Source organism: Pelobates fuscus, chromosome 9, assembly GCF_036172605.1.
Source record: "Pelobates fuscus isolate aPelFus1 chromosome 9, aPelFus1.pri, whole genome shotgun sequence".
Taxonomy (NCBI): domain Eukaryota; kingdom Metazoa; phylum Chordata; class Amphibia; order Anura; family Pelobatidae; genus Pelobates; species Pelobates fuscus.
In genome coordinates this window covers 143666418-143685034 of record NC_086325.1, presented here as the reverse complement: position 1 = coordinate 143685034, position 18617 = coordinate 143666418, and the positions used below count along the sequence as shown (strand labels likewise).

General features: G+C 40.7%; 1 protein-coding gene across 3 annotated transcripts; it reads left to right on the top strand.

Moving 5' to 3' along the window:
- The first annotated feature begins 6284 nt into the window (after positions 1-6284).
- ASB6 (ankyrin repeat and SOCS box containing 6) lies at positions 6285-17678 on the top strand. 3 transcript variants are annotated; one of them, XM_063432649.1, is made up of 7 exons: positions 6285-6347; positions 8933-9074; positions 9163-9338; positions 10986-11092; positions 11363-11471; positions 13424-13510; positions 16793-17678. In XM_063432649.1, exons 2-7 carry the CDS (start codon positions 8953-8955, stop codon positions 17470-17472), a joined length of 1281 nt encoding a protein of 426 aa, XP_063288719.1. In that variant the 5' UTR covers positions 6285-6347; positions 8933-8952; the 3' UTR covers positions 17473-17678. The 3 variants fall into 3 exon arrangements, with proteins under 3 accessions (XP_063288719.1, XP_063288720.1, XP_063288721.1); XM_063432650.1 differs by lacking the exon at positions 6285-6347 and adding an exon at positions 6527-6548; XM_063432651.1 differs by lacking the exons at positions 6285-6347; positions 9163-9338 and adding an exon at positions 6579-6600.
- The last annotated feature ends 939 nt before the right edge of the window (positions 17679-18617 follow it).

Sequence of the window (18617 nt, the reverse complement as noted above, 5' to 3'; positions counted from 1 at the left end):
CATCCAATGTAAAACATTGCCAATTTCCAGGAACAGCAATGTTTACATTGCAGAGTTTAAATGCCTCTGGTCACGGGAGATGGGGAAGTTGGCACTCGGGAACAGAACCAGACTTAAAAAGAGGGCTCGGGTCACCTGTCCAAAGGAGCTGGTGGCTGCCTCACCCCCACCTTAGCTTGTTGCTCTTACCTGAACCACCATATAGGGAGGGTCCGAAAGGGAAGATGGGAACTAGGACCTACATAGGAGCTAACCAGATGGCAACCTGTAGGGCCACCTGACCTACCATCTCACCAGGAGGCATGTTTACTGCAGGGAATCAAGAACTAGGGGCCACAACACTATAACACGTTAAAATGACCCCGCTCACTGCACACGAACACATGGTTCTACAGAATACACACCGAAACCACCCACGTTGCCCGAACATATGTTATTTTTCTATTTTATATTGTTACGTAACGTTTCATGAAACTTGTTGTATAAACATGACTTGTTCATCGCTGCCCTGCGTGGCTATACTGTTAAATGTACATTTACTTATCAAGGACCTGCGAGTCCTACCTCTATGCTGCATTCCAATTGCTAATGGAAACACAAAAAGAAAATCCAATAAAATTCGATGTACAAATAAAATGACTCCGGTGGCTGTGACGCTGACAGCCACTAGAGGTGCTTTCACAAAAATATCCGAGTTAAACACAGCTATTCCAATCAAATGGTCTCAATAGATGGTCTCAACAAAGAGCATTTGATTAGACAGTAGTCATCAATCTTGATGACTTTGGTGAAAGAGGATCACGCTGCAGACTTGATTACAGTTTAGTTTAGGGTGATTTTTAAACTTTTATTTTACTAAAAAAAAATGTTTTTTTAATTACTTTATAAATCTAAAGTTATAATAGAATACATTTTTTATTAGACTGTTTAAGCTAAAGTGGCTTTTGTTGATGCTCTCAAATATATCTATCCTTCACCTGTGTGTTCTTTTTCCCTTTAATAATTTTTGTTGAAGCTCTTGACAAATTACCTGTTTTGGACAACCATGGTAACCAAGTCTGGAATTTTTTTTTACAACAACCACCAGGGGCAAAAAAAATGAAAATTAAGATGGTCATATACCTCTCTATCTTAGTACACATGGTGATAAGAAGTCACAATGGAGCCCTGTATGCTGGGTCACTATAAAAGACAACTAAGTCCGCAAAAGGCTCATTCACTCTATATCTGCCAAGCTCCCTCCCTGTGATTTTCCTGTTTTTGCGACCCCCTTGTTCATAGTTGTTTTCTTTTTAAAGTCCAAACCCAGAGCACCCCTCCCTTCTCTTCTGGCTTCGAACCATTTGAGGGGTGGCAGAAGCCCAGCAAGGGAGTTGGACCATTAGACGCAGCAAACAACCCTGGATCTTAGCTGCTGCGTGCTCAGCATATGTTACAGGAAGGAACTATTTTAGTCATAAGCACTTGAAAGAGAAGCGGGTCTGCTCTCCCTAGGGGAGGCAGTAAGAATGCAGGAGGCCCAAGACACAAGCCTTCACTTCAACTGGTGAGGAGCAACGTTATATGGCAAGTCTTGTACGGACGACTTTCTGCTCGTTACTCTGCAGATTTCTCTCCCAGTATAACACCATCTGTACATGGTACAATATTCACCTCCTCTAAACGGAATAGTTAACACAACATTCTTTTTAATATGCGGTTTTCTACCACAATCTAAATACTTTCCCAACCAGCACATTTCAGAACATATCTGAGATTACATCAACTCTGGGCAAATTGGAATGCTTGATTTGGCTGGACAGGCCAAGAAGCAGTTGAGTGCTTAATACGTCTGGTGGCACCTTGGTGATTTACTCCAATAAACCTGGGACCAACTTGGCAGATCTCAATCTTCTAAACACAGCAGAACTCGGGATCCAATAACGAGTCAATTGGCAGCTCCCAAGATCAGCATCTTTGGAGGAAATTACCGTGAACTAAATTGCAATAAAATACTTCTTAGTTTAATTTCAGAGCTCACTCAACACTGAAGTCAATTAATTTACTGAATACTTATTGAATACCAGTAATATTGCAATTGGTAGCCTTGGGCATCTGCAGCACTACTCCTGCTTAATTCCCTGAGGCATATAGGTAGTTAAAGGGAAACAAACCAATACAAATAAATAATCCCATTGTACAGCGCTACGGAATCTGATGGCGCTATATAAAAAATGTAAATAATAATATCAATAATAATATCTATATATATACCTTTACATGCAGGACACTATGCGTGCAGCACAAGTTTAAATTAGAAAATTACTACGTTTTACAATTCTGTACACAATAGCAGACACTGGCACCCTCTGCTGGCAGATGTGGTGTACAACTGGTCTTATGTTGTACTTCAAATTATGGTGGGGAAATCATAAAATCACGTATTAAATTATCGTTACATTGATGTCTCCTCATGAGCTGTTAGCAATGTCCAAACAATCACAATGCAACAGTTCCGATATGTTTTAACATCGCTTTCACCATTATTGGATCGATGAAAAAGACCCTATACTTAAAGGGACACTATTGTCACCAGAATAACTATAGCTTAATGTACATGTTCTGGTGCGTATAGTATGTATTTGGCAGTGTTTACATTACTGTCTAAGGACACTTCTAGTGGCAGTCACTCAGACGGCCTCTAGAGGTGCTTCCTGGGTCAGTGCTGCACTGACGATCAGTGTCTTTATGCTCTGCATGGAGACACTAAACTTTCCCAACAGATGCATTGATTCAATGCATCTCTGTGAGAGGATTCTAATTGACTAGCGTGGCACTTGGCTAAGTGAAAATATTCCTATGAGAAAACGTTGGATTGGCTGAAATCATCAAATTTGATGATCTCAGCAAAGGAGGCAGAACCAGCCTGAACCGGACGCACACGTCGCCGGAAATAAAGAAAGTTCTTTAACTTTTTATTTTTAACTATTATGTGAATAAATAATAAACATATATATATGTATTCACTTTAATTTTTACGTTTTTAAATTTCCACTAGATAGCACTTTCTTTTAGCTGGCAAGCTGTGTCAATTCATTGAGTTCCACAATAGTCAACACGAGATAATTTGAAATGTATTGTGGCCAATGTTTGGGCAATATGGATGTTTATTAAAGCTGTATTCTGAAATGCTGCCCTTATCGTCAAGCTAGGCAATTAACATTATTCATCCTCTAGATGTTTACTGTCCCTTTCATTTCATCGTCATAGTATCAATTCTCTATTTACATATGTTAGGTCTGTTTGCATACTTACTAATTAATCAGTGAAACCACGGGGAGACTAGGGATTAGCTGAGCGATCCCAACTGCTTGTGTCAACAGTCAGGTCCTGGAAGAGGGATCAGTTCCCTGGTAGAACCTACAAGAGGGACACTCAAATTAATTACCATATATTAAGTTGTTTGTTTTTGTACCCATATCCATCATTTCATACAGGGCTAGGAATTTTCTGTATAATTCTGGGATTTCAAGATTTTACAACCCGCAGTCACAGATTAGGAAAACACACATGGAGTTTACACCTTAAATAGAAAATTGTACTGAACTGATAATCAAAATTTAGGGCAATGTAATTATTGTGGAAATGCATTGAGGGCTGAAGAATGTTTTAAGTGCAAATATGTTGGCTTAAAGGGACACTCCACACACCCAAAGCACTTTAGCTTGCTGAAGTGATTTATGTTTTAAGAGTGTGTCCTCTTTTTCATTTTACAAAAAGTGTAGGTTTCAACAGAAATTGGCACTTTTAATAATTAACCTTGTTACACCTCCATGGCTGTCAATCAGACAACAGGTCCTTTTACTTCCTGGTTTGGTTAGCTGAGTAGAGCTAAATTTGAGAGGCAGAGACAGAAAGTCTGGGTGGAGTTAGAAGGGTAGGGCTTGCAAAGACTGCAGGCATGGGATCTGCAGCTTTTAGAAGCAGTTTTTCGATATACACCCAATGAAAATGCATGCATGAAAAAAAATATATATTAAAAACATTTTGCCACTGGAGTGTTAGTTTAAAATCTGCAATATGACAAACTCTTCAGTGGGTTATGAGTCAGACAACCATGCCTACCAAATACATCGTTGATAGTTGAAGGGTTACTCCAGCTCCACGTGCAGTGCGCGACAGATGTAATGTTTGCACAGAATTAACCTTACACAGCCTGGAGTAAAGTTCCGAGCTGCCTAAACTACGTGTGTCAGGGGTGTAACTAGATCATGGCACAAAAGTGCAAATATTGTACAGCGCTGCAGAATATGTTGGCATTTTATAAATGCCAGTAATAAATAAATAAATATCTCAGTATGTGCAGCCTTTCAAGCAGATTCCTTCCACCATGACCACTTCTAAAAGCAAATGTGTCATGGTGGCTGCAGTAACCCTTTAAATTGGGCGGGTATAAACCCTTATAGAAATTCATTAAAGGGACACTCACTTCATTTTAATTGTGATTTTTGGGGCACATAACACATATGCAGCCGCTGCACCCTTGCACATGAAAACGGGGTACAGTAGATCATACTCCTGCAGTCTCCCTGGTCAATTTACCGCCATGTAGGATTAAAATCACTTTCTTTATGCAGCCCTAGTCACACGACCCCTGGCTGAGACTCACACAGCCTCCCTACACACTTGCTGGAATCTTTTTGAGAGTCACAGCCTAGGGAGGTATGGATTGGGCTGCATAAACCAAGTGATTTAACTCTAAACACGAGACCATTGTGCAGTGAGACTGCAGAGGCATGATTTATACTTCAAAACTGATTTATTAAGCGAAAGTTGTTTTGATACTTAAAGGGATTCTATAGGGTAAGGAATACAATGTTGGGGGCTAATGCGCATGCGTGGCGAGCGTATTAAGCCCTTCCCATAGGAAAGCATTGTTTCAATGCTTTTCTATGGGAATTTTACTGACTCTAGATGTCCTCTGGCAGGGCATGAGGACATCCAGTGTTAGTTTGGCAACTAAAAGTCGCTTAACCACCAGGACGTGCCTCTGGTGGCTGTCTGATAGCCACTAGAGGCAGTCTTATTCCTTCAATGTAATCATTTCCGTTTCTCAAAAAACTGCAATGATTTACATTACATTGCAGGACTAAACGGGACAGGGACACTGCACCCAGACCACTTCAATGAGCTCAAGTGGTCTGGGTGCATATAGTGTCCTTTAAAGAGCATCCCTTTTTAAAAAAAAAACATTTTTACAGGTCAGCTCCACACACATAAAGCATTTCAGCTTGCTTAAAGGTACACTACAGAGTTTGGAATACAAATCTGTATTCCTAATGTTATAATGTCCCTTTTCCAAGTGGTATTGGGTGTTTGTTTGCCTCTAGGCAAATAAAGGGTTAAACTCCCCTTTTACTTATATTGTTCCACTTAGTTATCCTCCCCCAGAAACAATACAGAGGTGGCATGGCCTACTCCACGATGGTCCAATCCTACGCTCCTCAAAGAGGAGCACTGCAGACTTAATGCGCATGCGCTGTGACTGCCACACACGCATTCAAACTATCCTATAGGAAAGCAGTGAATCAAGGCTTTCCTACGGAGCTTCCAAGTAACGCGAGTATGGTTTATGCGTTTCAGTGCAGCAGAAGACCCTCTACTGGCTGCAACACTGACACCCACTAGAGGTGGGTAAACATCACAGTTTCTCACGCACCCAGGCCACTTCATTAAAGCTTTGCAATCAGTGTTCCCCCCATATATCCCCAAAGAGAATATGCAATAAAAAAAAAAAGAAAAACACGTTTTATTATATCTACTAAATTATTTAAAAAAAAAAAAATAACATATTTTTAATTAAAAGTTCTGCAAGGGGTGCCTAGTAATCTAAATACCAAAAGTAACATAACGTCTGTCCTATTGTGCTAAGTGAGAGATTTTTATTTATTTATTTTTCCCCTTCTTTGCTTTCTTTACCATTTCCCTTAGTTTAATAGTTTTTTTTTAGATAAATATATATTTATTATGTTATATTATAAATGTTCAACAAAAAGTATTTGAAAATAATGTTCCTTGAAACCCCCACAGCCTCCTGTTAGCCATGCAGAGGGATACAGGGCCATGGCTAGCACTCCTGCCTCTGATAAGCCACACAGAGAGAGAGCAGCCTGCATTGCCACCCTTTACACAGGCACTCTGCAGCTCTCTATCACACTCTGCTGGACAGACCGACCCACAGCTAGCGACTCTCTACCCCACCCTTCTCCCATCCCTCTCTATGGTACGATTACAAAGTCCTCCAGCCACTCCCTCCCCTCTGCTGGTTGCTACACGTCCGCTTCCGGTTTGGTTGCCAGGGACAGCAGGTGAGGTGGAGCGTTGCTATTTCTTTCATTCTTTCAGATACGGTCTGGGACATAAAATGACACGCACGGCGAGGGATATAAAACCACGAGCTATTTATCATCGTTCGATCGCCTTCCCTTTAAATCCCAGGTTCGGAGAGAGCTGACGTCATCAGAGGCGTGACGTCACGGCAGTGGGCTCTGCAGTGCTTATAGTTGTAGGTAAAGATGGCCGTGGAGGCCAGCCATGCCTGCTGTGTTATAGTTGCTGCAGGTAGGGTGTCTGGTTACATCACCCATGGCTCACTCTGGGCACCAAGTGGGTAGGGGGCTGCCATGTTATCTTGGGCATAAAACAGACATGGCACCATGGATACCATACCCACACACCCAGTGCTGCAGTGCAGAGCATGTTTCATTCACAGCCTGCAGTATGGCAAGGCATGCCATTACCAGGGAGGAGTCACACAGGTGGCCACAAAATTGAGATATATTGAGGTATATTATTATTATTATCGCCATTTGTATAGCGCCAACAGATTCCGTAGCGCTTTACGATATATGTTACTGCAGTACCTGCATTACAAAAAATATTTTAAAAAATGCCAAAGTTCCTTTTGTGTTGCATGCACCTCCCACTGCAGCTCAAAACATGTATATAGCATTATACAAGAAATGAAAGATTGAGGACAGCACAACCAAATGCTATGTGCACAAGTGCTACAGGAATGTATTGAAGGAGAAAGTGTATAATACAGGAGTCTTTTTGGGTTACCCCCTTTGTCAGTGCATAATGTCCTTACTGTTCCTTCACATATTAAAGGACCACTATGGTGCCAGGAAAACATACTCGTTTTCATGGCACTATAGGGTCTCTAGGTCCCCCCTCCTCCCCCCGACCCTTAGGGTCCCCCTCCTGCCGGGCTCTAGGGTGAAGAAGGGGTTAAACACTCACCTTTCTCCAGCGCCGGGCTCCCTCGGCGGTGGGGACTCTCCACCTCCTTTCCCGTCATCGGCTGAATGCTCATGCGCAGCAAGAGCCACGCATGCATTCAGCCAGTCTCATAGGAAATCATTCTCAATGCTTTCCTATGGACGCTGGCGTCACAGTGAGAAGCACGGAAGCGCCTCTAGCGGCTGTCAATGAGACAGCCACTAGAGGCTGGTTTAACCCATAGGTAAACATGCAGCAGAAAGGGTTAATCCTAGATGGACCTGGCACCCAGACCACTTCATTAAGCTGAAGTGGTCTGGGTGCCTATAGTGGTCCTTTAACGGACTTGATAGGCTTATTGGATTCACGCGTTATACTTTATACTACCTACCTTTCAACAGCAGGACAGTAACGAGGCTGGGACCACTGTTTGCTTTCCTAGATGTTATCTCTGATCAGATGTGAAATGTACAGTAAAAGTTGAAATGTGCTTATACAAAACAAGGTGATGATTGTAGGGAATATCATTGCTTCCTTAAAGAGAAATATAATCAGTTTAGTAGAAATACCCTTAATGAAAACACGCATGCATTTACTGGCAATTAAGCATTTGTTTTATTGGGGGTTTATCTAGAATAGCTTACAGAAGCTGCAGATCTCTTGTCTGCACCAGTTGTAAGCTGTCGGTTTCTGACCCAGCCCAGATTTTCCGTGGCTGGGCTTGAATTCCCTGTCCCTTGAGTTTAGCTCCCCTGAGCTAAACAACTAGGAAGTAGCAGGATCAGTTGTCTGATTGATAGGCAGGATGGCGTATCAAGGTTCATATATAAAATTGTCTATTTCTACAGGAATCTGCACTTTTTGTAAAATAAAAAAAAAAACAGGATACACTCTTCAGACAGAAAGCACTTCAGCGGTCTGGAGTGTCCTTTTAAATAGCACACAGTATACCAGTAGCCCAGCTTGAGCAAATTACCCTGGAGCCTGTCATCCAGACTGGTATATGCGTGCATCAGCTGGACACATCACTAGTTACTCATATTGTCACTTGCAAACACCACATCAGCCTAACCCCTCTTACCCAGCAGCAAACATTCCAAAGTTGGCAAATATATTACTTTATGGAACTCCTTTTTATATCCTGTCAATCAATATGTTTACTTTAAGTCTAAAGTAATATTTGTCCAGGAAACGTGGTGGAACTGACAACCAGAGCTTTAGAGTCGATAACAATTTCACAAACAAAATCCTGGAAGTGCAAACTGACTGGTGATAGAGCATAAGTACATACATATACCTCTTGTGACTCTTTTTTTGGATGAATATAGGCATGCCCCACAAGTATAAGAGCAAACATTTTGGTTTTTTTTCAGTACAAGAAAGACAAAAAAACTAAACTGGCACAGCAAGTATCATAGGCACGTTTTCTATTGCTTAGGGTTAAGAATTGGGCTTATTAACCTGTTTGTTATGGCAATTTAAAGGGAAATATCACTTATATGAAAATTACATAATTGAATTAAACATTAAAAGTGATCTATAACTTGTGTTAATCTTTGTCACGTATTACTCTTTTTCTTTTAAATTTATAGTAAAGATTTAGCAAATGACATCAGTCCAAGCACACCTTGCATTAAAGGAAGATAATGAAACATTTTCACTTTTGTTACAGAATCTGATTCCTCTGACATCATGCCATTCCTCCATGGTTTTCGGAGGATTATCTTTGAATATCAACCTCTGGTGGATGAGATCCTCAGAGCCGTGGGCATCCGTGACCCAGAGCAGCCAGAGGTCAGCGTCGCTAGTGAAAGGTAACAGAAGCTCATTGGTTCGTTTGTAAAGACATTTTAATAATCTAGTCCTTAGTTATCTGCATTCTCTTTTTCTGCTTGGTGGCAGCTACCTGGTGGGAGATGGTGACAGGTTTGCAGCTCTGAATGAATTGCTTGAAAAACTTTCCCAGTCTGCATTTTACAAGGAGGGTGTGAGCTGTTCACTGTTGAAGGTGGCTGAGCTAGGGTCTGTACCTGCAGCTGCAATCCTCCTACAGAATGGTGCGGATCTCAGCTTTGAAGGTAAATCTCATGCTTTGCCTTATCCTATTTCCTATTCAAGCCTGCATTTATTCTTTGAGATGATCTTCTATTCGTTTTTAGTTCTTTAAAATCAGATCAGCCTTCAGTTAAAATGAAATGAATTATCTGCACAACACTAAAGCATTTCGAATATAAACCTATATTCCTAATGCTTGATTGTGCCTGTCCCTAGGTATATTCAGTCCCTCACACCCTGTTTGCTGAGGGGAGAGTTGGTCGCCAGGGCACTCCTGGCACCATAACTACTAAAGTTATGATGTTTGGAATTTTCCTTTAAATCCGAATAGCAAAAGGTAGTCCAAAGTCGTTGATCTGGAAATTTTCTCCAACATGGTGATAATCACAACTTGGCTTTTTTTTTTTTGCCTATTTTTCACAATTTGAATTTTAGTTTGCTGCAATTTAGTGTATAGCGAGTAAGTGATAAAAGTCCTATTTTGATATTGAAATGGATGCTGACACCTACAGAGTTATTGACTTAATCAGGAGATGACTATTTAAAAATGCAGCTTTGTTATTCTGACCTTACTTTTTCAGTGCCCTTATTTGTTCAGTGCATAACCCTGCTAGAAACTAAATTCCTTTAGACAAAAAAACTACCCTCTTTTTATTTTTGGAATTATTTTTATTATTTTTTTTTAAATGTATTACGTATTTATTTACTACAAATTTGTAACCTGTGTCACAAGACAAAGGGAAGCAGAGATTCAAAAGAGACATTCTAGTGCCTTTTTACGTAAACAAAGCAATGTTTTTTTTTTAATTTGCATTTCAAAAGTAGATCTGAATGTTTTCAGGAAATCTGCAGGCATCAAACTGTATCTACTGATCCTTGCAACCACGAAAGGCTGATTTCCTGAAGAAAGCCCTGAAGTAGTTGGGGGAGAAATGTTCCCTTATTACATATGGAGTTTTTCTCCATTGTTTATAAACGATTATATATAAACACCAACGTGTGTGTGTGTGTATGCAAGGGTCACTCTAGGCACCACAACCACTTAATCTCATTAAAATGGCTATCATCTCTGGAGCTCTCTGGTGGGATGTCCCACTGCTTAGTGTTAAATTGGTCTTGATCAGTTTGATACAGAGTGAGACTCCAATGGCCCTAACTCTGTATCAGCCATAACAATTCACACAGGTGATTGGCAGCCGTGATAGGCTGACAATCTCAGCCTATCACCTAATCTCAGCTGACAATCTCAGCCTGTCACAGCCACCAGTCGCTGCTCGGGCTAAAGTGGAAGCACCTGGGATCCTCATTCAGTCTTAAACAGTTTTGACACTGGACTGCATTAGGGGGCACCAGGCACGATAACTACTTCAATGTGCGTAGAGTGTCCCTTTAAAATAATCTATAAAGTTGCCAGAAACCTTTTTGTATGATATAAAACTCAAATTATGCTTTCCCACCCCTAATCTAAAGCAAAAGAACATCTCGGTGGTATTAACCCCTTAAGGACACATGACATGTGTGACATGTCATGATTCCCTTTTATTCCAGAAGTTTGGTCCTTAAGGGGTTAAAGTCTAATTGATTAAGATACAGCATTTTTTTTTATAGATTTTTTGGTGTTCACACTGCATTGCTTCACTCAGTGATCGTATCCATTGTGCCTTTTGCAGATCCTGTAACATATTACACAGCTTTGCATATTGCTGTCCTCCGGAACCAGCCAGACATGGTGGAGCTGCTAATACAGAGCGGAGCTGATATTAACAAAAGGGACAGGGTGAGAATTAGACCTTTTTTATAGTGCATTATTATTATTTTAATCTGCAAAATATTGATTATATTACTATATTGTAAAGGTGTCTAATATTGACGACTATCAATTTCTGTCTGCTTGAAAATGCTTTGACAGGAAATCGGACTTATAACACAATAACCACTGTGAGCTGTAGTGGTTTTGGTGATTAGAACATCCTTGTAATATTGGAATGTTGGTTTGATGGTATTGTTGAATAATAATGCTTGGCATACAATAATTTTCGATATGCAGATCCACGAAAGCAGCCCTTTGGATTTGGCTAGTGAGGAACCAGAGCGGCTTCCGTGTTTACAGAGGCTACTCCAACTTGGCGCGGATGTAAACGCAGCTGATAGAAATGGTTAGTACCACTAAGTACCAAAGATTAAACTGAATCTGAGGCTATGCAGGCAGGGAAAGACAGGGGGAAACCTTTTCTCTCCACTTGCACCCTGTTCCTTATTTGCAGCCATCTGTTTTTACCATCCTCTTATTTTTCTTTTAGCCATCTGTAAATTAATTTCAACCCCATCCCCACCTGAGTCACCTTAATGACTTTAACTTAATTTCAACTCAAGCCCTACAATCTTTTCTTAACTTTAAGCAAAACATTATTCAAATACTGACCTACCCCTCTTTTTAATGTTGTGATGGACCGCCTGGCACCCCGACCGGGTACCTCTGTCAATCGCTGCTTCCTAGTACTTGCAAGCACCATACCCACCGTAAACCCCACAAACCATTGCAGCTTGGTTGGGGTCTCGCTGTCCTCCACCCACCCTGGACCCAAGACCAAGATCCAGCTTCCAGTGGGTAGACCATTCCTAGTACAGAGAGGCTGCTCTTACAAGAGCAAATGTCGTGATCCAAGAGAGTATAGTGATTATAGCAATCCCCAGAGTGTGAATATAGCTCTTCAATCCCCTAAACATGAGCCTAGACTTCATGAAGGGTAAAACAAATCTTGTTTAATGGTAGCCACAACTGGCCTTTTATTACAGTCCCCATGCAATGGGCACTCCCCCCTGGACTTGAGAGTAAACCACAGTAGAAACAAAAAAAAATCACATTGGTTCTCAGGTCCAGGACACTCCCATACAAAATAGGTCAATCCCTCCCCTATGCCTGGGAGATAATTGAGTCAAGCATTATACTAAACTCAATTATCTCTAAACACAAAAAATACACATTTTTACAAAAAAACCCAAATAACTTAAAACACACAAAATCCTCACAAAAGTTACATCCCCTGGTAGCCCTGATCTGGGTGACCAACATATCCAAAAATCACCAGATCAGTTCAGGAATTTCCTGGAAGTCTTAATTTTGACCGGCTGCCCGCATGGTCCCATGCCCAAAACCGTTCCAGAGAAACCGGGCTTGTGGTCGGTCTAGTTAGGTAGTTTAAAAACGAACAAACAACCAAACAGAGTCAATAGTCTTACCCTGGAGCTTGATCCCCTTGTTCGTGGGAACGTTTCCACCAAACAGCGCTTTTTTAAGTGTTGTGGAACCGAACACAGGCGATGCTGGAAGTCCAGTGGTGTTCGGGAGTTTCTGTGTCCGTTTTCAGTTTCATGAGATTCATGCCCAAACACCGCTGCCTGCTTTCATGCAAACAAGATGGCCGCCACCTCGTGGTCGTCCGTAGGAATTGCGGCCACCCAGACGAACACTTAAAACACTGCGGTGGAAATTGCTACAAAGTAGCAATTAGGCTTAACAAGCTCCAGGATGGTCTCCAGTTTGTGCGGTTGTTCGGTTCCTGAACCAAGTCTGTTCACATAGTTTTTTTTTTAAAAGGCCCATAGTCTCTTGGTAAGAGGCTGGCCAGCAGGCCCCTCCAAGAACACGTGACGAGGCTCAGTTAATCACAAATGTATTATATAGATAAATCATTAATTTGATTTTCTTTAAAAACACTGCATTTTAACGATCCTACTGCACTTACACACAAGTAAGAAGCAATCCGGAATCTTTCATTCTGATCTCTTGGGTTTGATCATATCCCATGAACTTCTGTCCAGGATAACATTATGGTATAAGTAGTTTCTCCCAGCAGCTGGTCAAGTCATGATAAAGGATGAGTGGAACTGCTTTAAAAACTTATAGCAGTCATACTGTGGGGACGCCGTTTAGTTAACTGGGCCTGAGCTCTAAGAGAGAGAGATCAGTCCACATATACCTCACACACAACTTGGATAACATTAACACTGGCACTGAGAGTTCCAGCTCCCTTATTAATATTACAAATGTTACTTTTATTTATTCATTTATTTTTAATTGTAAGCTTTTTTTTTTTTTATTTGGCAGGAAAAACTGCATTATTGCATGCGTTGGCCAGTAGCGATGGAGTTCAAATACACAATATTGAAAATATCCGGCTACTGCTGGAGGGAGGTAAGCATTCTGAATTTAATTATACCTTCTGTGTTCTGTTAATGCAAGAAGCTAGGTTACCACAATGCATAGCAGGTGGGTTACAAGAAAGAAATAGAGAGTTGCGTGTGGACCCCATCACAAACATGAGGACTTCAGATTTCTGTTTGGTATTGTTGGGCAACCTCTGGCTCCTATATACCAGGGTTCTCATTATCCCCTACCATTTGGGCTTTAAAATACTGTCCCTTTCCTGTCACTAGTGATGTCGGAGGGGGGAAAAGGTTCTGTCTATGGAGGATCCTCCAGTCTCCATAGATCTGTGTTGTACTCTTGCGCAAGATAGAGAGTGGAACGCTGACAATGGCACTTGGCAGCTGAAGCTCCAGGAGCTGAAGAGGACTGACAGGAAGAAGTTGGCGGTGGCTGCGAGGGACAGGTTCAGGTAAGTACAACCCTTCCCCTGCCCCCTCCAGCTGCCACACTGCCTGCAAAGCAGTCACCATCACGGCTCTTTGAAAATTATGCAAATAACCCGGACGGTGATGGAGCTACTTTAAGTATTTCTTTTGAAGATGTTGCTACCTTTTCCAAGTCTGAATTACACAGAAGTAGCCTTATGTAATGGGGATCAGGAGGGACCTGACAGTCAGATGGAAATTGTAGTGTATTCTTTACATTCAGAGTTATTCTAAATCATTCAAAGGGTATGGAATAATCCTTGGAGTTCTAGGAAATCCAGCAAAGAACTTTTAACTAGTACACTTTCAATTTCCTATCTGAGTATGGATGGATTCTGAAACCAGGATGTCCCATCTAATTCCTTCTCGAAGGGTTTTGTTTGTAGGTCTGATGGTGGGTTCAGTTAAAATTAAGGTGAGGTATTTCTACCTACAAAAAAAACTGAAGAAAATCTACTAGGAAATATTCTTATCATTACAAAGAAAATAAGTGTTTCTATAAGGAGAGCAAAAAATGATACATTTCTGCATCAGGATCTCATTTTCTTTATCCACATGGGCACTCATCACCACCAATCCTTCAGAAGAAGGTTGTGGACTTTATTTAGGTTCAAATTGCATCTAAGCTAATCACCAAATCTTAAGAAGCTGCAGGCAATTTGGTATGTTCTAGTTCATTTCAAGAGGCAGATCAAGCAATAAGTAGTTTCAGTCAGTTTGCAGATCCTTTTTAATGTGCTTTTGCAAACCAGTTTAGCATAGCTGTCCACCTGTAAAGAAGATTGTGCTTTGAGTTTGTTGGATTCTTAAACAATTACTGGATTCCATCTGGTAGTCAATATTTTAACCTGTGGAACCATATCCCATTAAACCTTTGACATTGAAAACTGTATTCCTGGTAGCTGTCTCTTCAACGACACAGATGGGAGAATAACAAGGTTTCATCTCTACCTTCTTACATCGTTTTTCACGAGAAAAAAGTGGTTCTCCGCCTCCAACTTGACCATTTTCTGTCCATTGAATTTAAAGGATACTTTGGTCACCAAAACAAATTTAGCTTATGGAAGCAGTTTTGGTGTATAGATCAAGTCCGTGCAGTTTCACAGTTCTTTGCCATTTAGGAGTTATTCAGACCTAGTCACACCTCTCTGTATGTGACTTACACAATCTTCCTAAACATTTCCTGTAAAGAGTCATCTAACATTTACATTTCCTTTATTGCACCAGTCTGTTTAATTTAGAATTTCTTATCTCCTGCCCTGTTAATAGCCCTCTACAGCCTGCAGGAGCCTCCTGTGTGTGATTAAATATCAATTTACAGAATAGGAAATACAAAATTCTAAAGTTAATTAACATTTGATTGAAAATGTAACTATCTTATTAATGCATACTGTTTGTCATAGCCAGTGGAGGTGTGGATAGGGCTGCATGGACCAAAATAAAAGTGATTTAACTCCTAATTGGCAGAGAATTGAGCAGTCTGACTGCAAGGGCATGATCTATACATCAAAACAGCTTCATTAAGCTAAACTTGTTTTGATGCCTATAGTATCCCTTTTAAGGAACTGATTTATATGGCTTAATGCTTTTAAGGTCAGCTTCATCAGGTCCGCCGCCACTTCCTGTACAATGAAGGCTCCAGCTACTCCGAATTTAGATTGTCTTCCTTTCACACATTTTCCAGATATTATCATCTGGGCCTCAGAAGGTACTGGGTTCTAGGTGTTACAGGTGATGGTTTGAATATTCGAGAAGTCCTGACCCTCACATTTGTGCTGGCAAGATCCCAACATAAGTACTGCTGAGCGCACAATGGGGGAAAATTAATTTTACTTATCATCCTTTTTCATGAGTATTTGAGGCAATACTAGTTTCCTTCCTTAATGATTTATTTAAATTATTTGCAGCATATGTGTATTTTGTATGGCTAGTAGTCTGCAGGTCAAGGGGCTCTGTTTACTGCTCAGGGTAGCTATCGGTAAGTGTATCATTCTCTTTAATTTGTGGAAGAATTGCCTGTCCAGTCCCTAAGAGAGGAAAGGGTTACCCAAACTTAAGCACAGCCCAAAACACTCAGGGAAAAATTAATTTATGATGGGTAAAATTCTGTTTTCTGGTGACTGAATCACTTTACATATATTATACTTTGTGACGTTTACATCAGTTTCTGCTTCTCTGGCATTTGTGTTCTCCCGCAATGCCGAATAGCACCCCACATTGTCTCTGACATTGTGAAAGCCATATTTGAAGTTTTGGCTATGCCTTATGGGAACAGGGATGTAAATTGTATTGCGATTTTTGCCAGCAGAAGATATGTTCTACTCCTAAAATCATGGGCCGTCTTGCATAGAGATTTGTAGAAAAGAGACGGACAATCTCCTTACTTCTTGTATCTGTATATTTGTGTATATCCCGTTGTCTGTAACCCAACCAATTATCATTTGCTTAATTTGATATGACTGCTTTTTAGGAATTGTTTTTAAAATAGAAAAAGTGATTATTTATTATTATTATTGCCATTTATATAGCGCCAACAGATTCCGTAGCGCTTTACAATATTATGAGAGGGGATTTAACTATAAATAGGACAATTACAAATAAACTTACAGGAACAATAGGTTGAAGAGGACCCTGCTCAAACGAGCTTACATTCTATAGGAGGTGGGGTGTAAAACACATTAGGACAGGAATTTGCAATCAATAAGGTGGGGGCTGCCCTTTAGGAGAGGGCAAGAGACAGGTATGTGAGGTAGGGGTTAGTCTTGGAGGCCATAAGCTTTCCTAAAGAGATGGGTGATCATGTTATCATGTTTCTTTTATCCAATTCCATTTTTATTTTCAGGATCTGATGTGAAGGCCACCACAAAGGATTACGATACCGTATTCACTTGCATTATATTCTTATTGGGAGAGACTGTAGGTTCTGACATAGAGGAAGCCAAACTCATCAATCATTTCTGTTTTCGAGTAACTCAGCTCCTGATGGCTCACGGGGCAGATCCCAGCGATTGTCCGTCACATGAGTCTCTCACTCACACATGCCTGAAGAATTTCAAGATCCACTTTCCACTGCTGCGTTTCCTGTTGGAATCAGGGGCTTCTTACAATTGCTCTCAACACGGCCCTTCGTGCTGGTCTGGCTGCCACATAGTCTTGGACAGATTGTGTAGTTACCTTGGCAGCTGCGAGGACTGCGATTCAGTGGACCTGCTGCAAAAAGCAGAATGTGCATTGGACCTTATGGTAGCACATTCTCCCCACATCAAACTCCCCAGAAACTTTGAAATAAACACAGCGAGTTGTAAAAATCATGCTGAGAAAGTGACCGCTTTGCAACATTCCCTAAAACAAATGGAGCAGTCTTTCCCTACACTGAAACACTTGTGTAGGGTGTACATTCGGCAGAGGCTCTGGCCCTGGCCCGTTGATGTCAAAGTAAAAGCCCTACCCCTTCCAGACCGACTAAAATGGTATCTTCTCCTCAACCACACAGCTTCCTGTTCAAATGAGGAAGATTTGTAAATTGAAAGGAACACATCAATCATTGTTCTGTAACTCATCACTGTCAATATATTCTTGCCCTTACCTATACCCACTGGCATTTGCAAACAAGTTGCCTAGCTGTAACATAAAAAATAATCTGTGCATGTGTCTGCCACTTTTCAAATCCAAAACAGAAGAGGATAAAATAAACTATTCCAATAAACCTCTACCCTGGGAGTAAAGTTTTATGGATATTTTTTTTGTTTGTTTAACTAATGTTAATTACCTTTTTTCATTAAAAGGGATTTTAAAGGTAAAGTGAAAGCATCCCCTTTAAGCACCCTATTTTTTATTCCTCCACATTTTCACACTAGAACAGCCTGATAGCTTCCAAGTGTATAAAAGAGTCGTTATTGAAGTGTTGATCTCTTCCCGGGTGTACCTTCAAGGCAGTAGCCAAAATTCCTAGCTGCACTGCTGGATTGCAATGGATGACTAAACATGTCCGAAAGGAGCAGCAGTGTGACGTGGAATTGCAGCTAAACAAACTATAGCCTGTACATTTATGTGCGTTTGCTAGCTTTTCTTGATATGGGTTCATTCACCATAATATTTCTTCAATCTGAGCATTAGCCCCCTGCCTATAGTGAATTAATGTTATGTTGGTAATTGTGAAAAATGAATTAAAAAGATCTTAAAGCACTCAGTCAATAAGAATCAGTATCTGATACTGTATCTTCTACTGGCCTTGTTGCAACCACCAACCTTTTTTTTTTTTTTTTTCTGTCTTCACAATTCTAGAGTTAAATTCCCTCTTTCCTGGTAGTCTATATTGTGATTTAGCTCGCAACATTTGTATCTATGGCATTATCAAAAATACATCACTCAGTGACTTCTCATTAAAATTTCTTAAGTAGGGCATATTTGATGGTGTTTTTAATTTTAAAAAGTAATTGTAATTTTTGTTTAACCCCTTAAGGACACATGACATGTGTGACATGTCATGATTCCCTTTTATTCAAGAAGTTTGGTCCTTAAGGGGTTAAAGGGACACTCCGGACACCATAATAATCTAAATTACGTTATTATGGTGCCAGGAGGCCACCGGGTGCACACTTACCTTAAGGGGTTAAACTGTTCTCGAATGGTCTAATCCCAAAGGTTGCCTCCAGCACCTATCTCCA

What these genes read in the sequence shown, in the direction of transcription:
- ASB6 (XM_063432649.1), top strand. Translation starts at nt 8,953, where the DNA reads ATGCCATTCCTCCATGGTTTTCGGAGGATTATCTTTGAATATCAACCT. An exon ending in GTCAGCGTCGCTAGTGAAAG is followed by an intron (nt 9,075 to 9,162) that starts GTAACAGAAGCT and finishes GCTTGGTGGCAG; the next exon opens with CTACCTGGTGGGAGATGGTG. An exon ending in ATATTAACAAAAGGGACAGG is followed by an intron (nt 11,093 to 11,362) that starts GTGAGAATTAGA and finishes TTCGATATGCAG; the next exon opens with ATCCACGAAAGCAGCCCTTT.